The 7,840-nt window shown below is 46.8% G+C and overlaps 1 protein-coding gene across 1 annotated transcript in view; it reads right to left on the bottom strand.

Annotated features, from left to right (window-relative positions):
• Window positions 1-7,840, bottom strand: part of myrfl (myelin regulatory factor like) — a 19,814-nt gene continuing 11,974 nt past the window's right edge. The window contains exons 15-25 of the mRNA XM_078281937.1: window positions 7,387-7,447; window positions 7,205-7,287; window positions 6,738-6,809; window positions 6,167-6,246; window positions 5,889-6,035; window positions 5,028-5,075; window positions 4,602-4,686; window positions 4,397-4,471; window positions 4,078-4,189; window positions 716-787; window positions 1-90 (exon numbers count right to left, since the gene is read on the bottom strand). Of these exons, the coding sequence (XP_078138063.1) occupies window positions 1-90; window positions 716-787; window positions 4,078-4,189; window positions 4,397-4,471; window positions 4,602-4,686; window positions 5,028-5,075; window positions 5,889-6,035; window positions 6,167-6,246; window positions 6,738-6,809; window positions 7,205-7,287; window positions 7,387-7,447 (925 nt within the window). The remainder of the gene's footprint in view (window positions 91-715; window positions 788-4,077; window positions 4,190-4,396; window positions 4,472-4,601; window positions 4,687-5,027; window positions 5,076-5,888; window positions 6,036-6,166; window positions 6,247-6,737; window positions 6,810-7,204; window positions 7,288-7,386; window positions 7,448-7,840) is intronic.

Below are 7,840 nucleotides of genomic sequence, written 5' to 3'. Positions count from 1 at the left end.
TCAGTCAGTGCAGCGTCTGTAGAAGTGGAAGTGGTAGTCGGTGAACAGCGCCCCCGCGTAGTTATGGTCAGTACTGCAGTCTGCCTGACCCTGAAGAGAGGAGGAGGTCAGATATTAACTTTCTACTAAAAACAACCAAACAGAAACTTCACAGTTTCCTCTCCAACCTGCTGCAGCTGAGTCTCATGATGGAGGAACATGGAGAACTGTGTGTTAGTTAATAAAGTGTAAATCTGTAGAACTGTGTGTTAGTTAATAAAGTGTAAATCTGTAGAACTGTGTGTTAGTTAATAAAGTGTAAATCTGTATCAAGCAGCTAGAAGCAGAGAGCAGCTGAGTCAGCTTGTTGTGGTGTGGCTGTAGATCCATTCAGTAACGTTCTCAGTAAAAGTGAATAGTGTGATAAGGTGGATTTGGTTACTGTGACACAGTAAACTGTCTTGTCTTTAGCCCTAGTCTCTACTCCAAAACACTCTGAGTTGTAGCTTGAGAAGAGTCAGCTCAGTTAACCTGAACAAACTGTTAGCTAGCTAACTAGCCGCCAAACACACTGATGTTAATGTGAACATGCTAACGCTAGCTGCTACTAGATACGTTAGCTAGTGTGCTAATCAGATGTGTTAACAACAAGACAGTGATGTTAGCTGACCAGATACTATGGTTAGCCGTCCATAGCAGGAGATAGGAGAAAGAAAATATATTTTCTGTGTCTTACAGCCACTGTGGAGCGGAAGTGATAGGAGCTGTGATAGAGACGAGCCACATGGAGCGCCCACTCATGTTCTCCCTGGAGAGAGAGAGAGAGAGAGAGAGAGAGAGAGAGAGAGAGAGAGAGAGAGAGAGAGAGAGAGAGAGAGAGAGAGAGAGAGTTAGCCTCACATTTAAATCCCCAGACCAAACTACAACACTAATATGAAGTATTGTCAAATTGCTGTTTGTTGATGGACGTTTCTGGCAACTTATCAAAAGGCAGCGACCCTGATGGAGGAGCAACATTGCCTCATTTGAAAGGTAGATGGGCAACATACTGTTGGTGCAGATTGAAGTTTTTTCTTGGAAGCAGAGCTGAGTTGAGTTAAACCTCAGTGGGCGGAGCCAAACAACTACAGTATATCTAGCTAACTAACATTAGACTGAGGCCCAGTAAAAAAGACAAGAGGTAAGAGAGGAGGAAGCTAATGAAGCCTAGCACTCTGCTGCTAACTGAAAAAATATAATCTATCAAACTAAGTTATCTAAGTTAGCTAGTTAGCTAGCTGACCGTCAAGTTCAAACTAGCCATACTAGCCTATAGCTAGCTAGGTAAGCTAGTTAGCTAGCTGAATCAGGAATGAATGAAAAAAAGTCATTGCCATTTATATTTTATTTATATTTTGTTCAGATTCCTTCTTTGCGACTCAAGTTTGCCAGTTAGCTAACTTGCGTTCTGAAAAACTGGTTCTTTGGCTCCGCCCACTGAGGTTTAATTCAACCAATCAGATTAGTTCTGCCTCCAGAGCAGCTCTGCCTGCAAGAAATGTTGCAGAACTAAAACTACAATCTGTGGTTTTAGCAGGAGCTGGGACAGACATGACAAGATCAACATGGACTTTATCAAACTTAAGTATAATGGTAAAAGATCTACCAGATTGGCTTAAAAATCCCTTTAACTACTGTTTAGTCTGCTGTCCGTATGAGGGCTGATGTGTAGTCTGTCTACTGTGTGTCCTGCACCACCCGGTCTACTGTGTGTCCTGCACCACCCGGTCTACTGTGTGTCCTGCACCACCCGGTCTACTGTGTGTCCTGCACCACCCAGTCAACTGTTTACTGTGTGTCCTGCACCACCCGGTCTACTGTGTGTCCTGCACCACCCGGTCTACTGTGTGTCCTGCACCACCCGGTCTACTGTGTGTCCTGCACCACCCAGTCTACTGTTTACTGTGTGTCCTGCACCACCCAGTCTACTGTTTACTGTGTGTCCTGCACCACCCAGTCTACTGTTTACTGTGTGTCCTGCACCACCCAGTCTACTGTGTGTCCTGCACCACCCGGTCTACTGTGTGTCCTGCACCACCCGGTCTACTGTGTGTCCTGCACCACCCGGTCGTCTGTCTACTGTGTCCTGCACCACCCAGTCAACTGTTTACTGTGTGTCCTGCACCACCCGGTCGTCTGTCTACTGTGTCCTGCACCACCCAGTCGTCTGTCTACTGTGTGTCCTGCACCACCCGGTCTACTGTGTGTCCTGCACCACCCAGTCGTCTGTCTACTGTGTGTCCTGCACCACCCGGTCTACTGTGTGTCCTGCACCACCCAGTCTACTGTGTGTCCTGCACCACCCAACACCTGCAGCATGTTATCAGTGTCTCTGCTTCCTGCATGGTCACCTGACCTGCAGATTGAAGTGACTGGTTCAGGAAAACCCTCTGATCCATTATTCATCAGTGTTTCCCACAGCCGCCTCCTCCATTATGGACGTCTGCATTATTAACCAAGGTGTCAGTGGACTGTGACCTCAGTGACCCTCGACCCCGACAGACTAAACAGCCTGTTAAAGCGAGGACGTCGGCACGAAGAGCTCCGCCCCTTCGCTGACGCTCTGGTTAACCAGCTGTAGGTAGATACAATATTCAGTCGAAAAAAGCTTGAGCACGAAGATTATCTGCCACTTCAAACTTTATCTGTCACTTCGTAAAACGCCGAACGAGAAGTGGATAAAATGACAAAGCTCTCGTCAATTTCAAATCCTAATATCATGTTCAGTTGTCCTGCTGCTGCATCATCGCCGCCTGTAAAAAGCCTCCGTGCGTTCTGTAAGTTCGTCTTACAGCCAAAAAAAGCCGCTGGAGGAAACTATGCTAGCTAGCTTGGTGGCAGGTAAAGTGTTAGAGTTCTGTTTTCCCAGCAGGAAGCGGTTCCATGAAGGAGACACGACGATAAACAGGAAGTAGAATCACAGTGAAGCAGCTCAGTGACAGTCAGGGTGTTGTGGTCGGGTGCTGGATGGACGGATGGGTTTGACTTCAATGTTGGAGACTGGAGTTCAATTCCCAGCTTTATGAAAGAAATTTCTACTGTGAGTCAAATTTTTAAACCTTTAACCATGATCAAAGCCTTTCACTAACCTTAACCAAGTTGTTTTAGTTCCTGAACCTTGAGCTGAAAATGTACAATTCATGTTTTTGTTTCAGTTAATGGTGGAGGAATGTAATCTTCGCATAATTTGTGTCCACAGCAGGTAAATCTGTGTTTCAGAGTTCGTGCTCATTTCACAACTTTTCATGAGATCGTGTCGGCAGCCCAGTAGCAGCAGGCTGTCGTAAAGAGCAGGCTGAGTTTTGACATGTGATCCTGCGGAGGGGGCGGGGCTTTAGAAGGACAAGGGTCATGATTCGTTGAATTGAGAACTTGGGTAGCCAATGATCATCAATTCTATGATGACAGTGGGTCCACTTGTGATTGTCACTGGCCAAAACTGGCACAAACTGGCCCAGGTGGGCGGAGTCAGCACTTGATATAAAAACGTTCCAACCTGACAGCTGAGACGAGGGTTCGATGTGATTCAGCTTTCAATGCTTTTCTGTCCCGGTGCCGACACACTCCGCTGCCGTCTGCTGTCTGCTTGTTGTGGAGAACGTGACGCACCGCCGCCGGACGCCTGTTTGTACTTTATTTTTAGTGTCTGACTCTTAACTCAGACACTAAAACCCAGACATGAGGAGCAGCTCTTTAAGGCCGGACGGAGTATCTTGTTTTCCAGAAGCTGTTTATATCCAGCAGCTCTAAATCTGACCAATCAATCAATGGATCACCCAGTCAGTGTTAGTGGGTATCTGTTGTTTACCTGGGTGTTGTGTGTTGTTTACCTGCGTGTTGGATGGGTATCTGTTGTTTACCTGTGTGTTGTGTGTTGTTTACCTGCGTGTTGGATGGGTATCTGTTGTTTACCTGTGTGTTGGATGGTATCTGTTGTTTACCTGTGTGTTGTGTGTTGTTTACCTGCGTGTTGGATGGGTATCTGTTGTTTACCTGTGTGTTGTGTGTTGTTTACCTGTGTGTTGTGTGTTGTTTACCTGTGTGTTGTGTGTTGTTTACCTGTGTGTTGGATGGGTATCTGCTCCCGCTGACAGAGTCGATGTCCAGCAGAGCGGAGCAGGTTGCCGACTCGTCAAAACTACACAGATGGACGACCAGCAGCTCAGTGGAACTGCAGCAGAAAACAGATTAGAAACAGGAAGCTGTTCACAGAGCTGGGACCAGTCAGACAGACAGTCACTCAGTCAGACAGACAGTCAGTAAACAATCAGTCAGTTAATCAGTCAGTCAGTTAATCAGTAAACAGTCAGTCGGTCAGTCAGTCAGTCAGTAAACAGTTAATCAGTAATCAGTCAGTAAACAGTCAGTCAGGACTCACTTCATCAGCAGAGTGACTCTCATGTTAACAGGAACAAACCGGCTGATGGGAACTGTGTAGCTGAAACGTCCCGGGCTGCAGGAGACAGACAGACAGACAACAACAGATACACAGTCAGCCTGTGTATCATCAGCTTAAGAATCTATCTTTTCTTTCTTTCTTTCTTTCTTTCTTTCTTTCTTTCTTTCTTTCTTTCTTCACTCACCCACAGTTGTCTCTTTCACAGTATCTGCTGTCGATCACCTGCTGATTCTCTTTGATCAGGAAAGACTGGATGGTGGTGTTCGTCCCTGAGAGAGAGAGAGAGAGAGAGAGAGAGAGAGAGAGAGAGACAGACAGAGAGAGAGAGAGAGACAGAGATTTATTTATTATTTATTATTAGTATTATTATTAGGATTATTACAATCAGAGACAGGTGAAACTCAGAAACACAGGAGTGTGTTCAGTTCCATCTAGTGGACGATGAACTCATTACAGTCAGGATTAGTATGAGAGAGGCTGTAAACCAACATACAGGAAATAAAAACCTCCTCCTCAAAAGAAAAGAAAATGCTTTTTTAAGCTTCTGCACACAAGTGTAAGTGTTGTTATGAGTTAGTAGAATTATAATATTTGGAGAGTAAACACTCACAGTCTCTGGCGTTTTTCAGCCTATCAAACAGTTTCTCTTTGCCTTTATCTGAGGAGGAAAAACACACAAGACATGACATGAATGTTACAAGACATGAATGTTACTTAGTAAGAAAAGTAATTTAGTAATATCATATATAAATTATAATATACATAATGACACAATGAAATACATATAAATAAATAAATGATGAATATAGTATCCTGATTGTAATGTTGCTGTAATGAAAGTAGTGTTAAACCTCAAGTGACTGTGTGTGTTTGTGTGAAGTCCTACCTGCCAGACTGAGGTCTGCCAGACCGAGGTCCTACCTATCAGACTGGGGTCCTACCTATCAGACTGGGGTCCTACCTGTCAGACCGGGGTCTGTCAGACTGGGGTCCTACCTATCAGACCGGGGTCCTACCTATCAGACCGGGGTCCTACCTATCAGACTGGGGTCCTACCTGTCAGACCGGGGTCTGTCAGACTGGGGTCCTACCTGTCAGACTGGGGTCCTACCTGTCAGACCGGGGTCTGTCAGACTGGGGTCCTACCTATCAGACCGGGGTCCTACCTATCAGACTGGGGTCCTACCTGTCAGACCGGGGTCTGTCAGACTGGGGTCCTACCTATCAGACTGGGGTCCTACCTGTCAGACCGGGGTCCTACCTGTCAGACCGGGGTCCTACCTGTCAGACCGGGGCCCTACCTGTCAGGCCGGGGTCCTACCTGTCAGACCGGGGTCCTGCCTGTCAGACCGGGGCCCTGCCTGTCAGACCGGGGTCCTACCTGTCAGACTGAGGTCCTGCCTGTCAGACTGAGGTCTGTCAGACTGAGGTCCTGCCTGTCAGACCGAGGTCTGACAGACCGGGGTCCTACCTGCCAGACCGGGGTCCTGGTTCCCTCCTGCAGTAGAGCTGAGGTTCCTGTCGCCCCCTGCAGGCGACGGGCAGCAGAACACGGTGTCACAGTACAGCAGCTCACAGAAATCCACAGCAGGGGGGCTGGGGGAGGCGGAGGGGGGGACTGGGGGGGGGGTGGTGTTATGATCATTATTTGGACTCTGCTCTGTTGCATGGTCTTCACACCACGCATGTAAACATCTGAATCAGACTGTTGTCGTATTTGGAATAAGGACTTTAAGAGTGTAAGGTTACCTGTGCTGGTCCAGGCTGTGGTCTGCAGGGGAAACACACTGCCGTTGCTAACAGAGAGAAACACACAGACGTTCAGTTCACTGCACCAGAATCACAGAGGAGAGGTTTTATTAAGCTGCACTAGACCAGATATCCAGCTGTCTTCTCCGTCTGAACCAGGAACTGATGCTGCATCCATCTGAGCCGCTGCAGATTCTCCCTGTTTGTCCAAATTAAATCCTGCTGGGAAATCTGACCGATCCAGCAGTGTCTCCTGAACAGCAGCATTAGATCTTTTCCTCTCTGTTTCCTTTTGGTTTAAATCCTGTGATCAGACGGGAGGCTTTTTTTCTCAAGCTAGCTAATGAGCGTTAGCTAGCTTACCTGAGGCGGGCTAATTGACCTTATTCACATGGCAGCCATTTCCAACACTGGGAAACTCCTGCAGAGTGACTGCAGTCAGCTCTTAGAAACAAATGGATCTCCAGAACCGGAGAGATGTAGATTCACATTTTAATATATTTGGCCCGTTAGCACTAGCTACCACAGGCTAGCCTGGGTAGCGGTTTCTTCTTCTTCTTCTGCTCCTTACCTGCTACCTGGGAAGATGTCGATGTCTTTCTCTGTCAGAGTCAGCAGGTACAGAGCCGTGATGGAGATGACACTGCACACACACACACACACACACACACACACACACACACACACACACACACACACACACACACACACTGCTGTAAATCCACATAATCGTTTCTTCAGGTTCCACTGTTTCATATTGATACCTTTATATTCTATATTTTATTATTCATACATACTTATATTAACATAGAGCAGATGATTGACACCAGCAGACCTTACATTCTATTTTTTGCTTCTATTAGTTTTTAATATTTTTATTGCTTAAGTACTTATTCTTAGTTTTTCACCCCCTAACTTCTTCTTCTATCTATCTGGACGCACATTAACAAGCACAGATACATCAGAGGAAGTTATGGGGTGGTGTGGTGATGCTGATTGGCCACGGGGTGACAAAGAGGAAGTGATGTCATGTCTCACCAGAAAGCCATGGTGGCCAGCAGGGTGAAGACGCTCGCCTGGAAAACCTTATGCTGCAGACACTTCTGACTCCAGCTGTCCTGCTGCAGAGACACACAGCTCAGTGTGTGTGTGTGTGTGTGTGTGTGTGTGTGTGTGTGAGTGTGTGTGTGTGTGTGTGTGTGTGTGTGTGTGTGTGGTACACGTACCTTCCCGGTCTGAAGCGGGTCGGGTTTCTGCAGCATTGATACACTGCTGACTTTACTGGATTTCCTGTAGAGAACATCATGAGATTCACATGTTTCTGATGATGATTCTTCTTAAAGATCAAGCATGAGGCGGCGGCCACACCGATCGATCAGAAAACAGAATTATTGATGATAGATGTGTGTGTTGTTTGTTGTGAGCGTCAACATGGCGGCTGAAAACCTCCAGTCATCCCAACGCTCCACCAGGCTATCTCTGTTTTATCTTTGTCTCGGTCGGACCGTCGTCTCTGTGTTCGCCGCTAGTTTCTACAGAACAAACGTAGGAACGATCTGATTGGCTGAACGGACGCTGACGAATCCGTCCGTCCAGAAAAAGTTCAGCTGGTTGAACTTTCTGACGTCAAAACAGACGGAAATCTGACAGACGCTCAGTTGAGTCGTCCCAAAA

The sequence above is a fragment of the Centroberyx gerrardi genome, chromosome 24, assembly GCF_048128805.1.
Source record: "Centroberyx gerrardi isolate f3 chromosome 24, fCenGer3.hap1.cur.20231027, whole genome shotgun sequence".
Taxonomy (NCBI): Eukaryota; Metazoa; Chordata; class Actinopteri; order Beryciformes; family Berycidae; genus Centroberyx; species Centroberyx gerrardi.
Note: the sequence above shows the minus strand (reverse complement) of the source record. Positions and strands in the feature narration are given on the sequence as shown.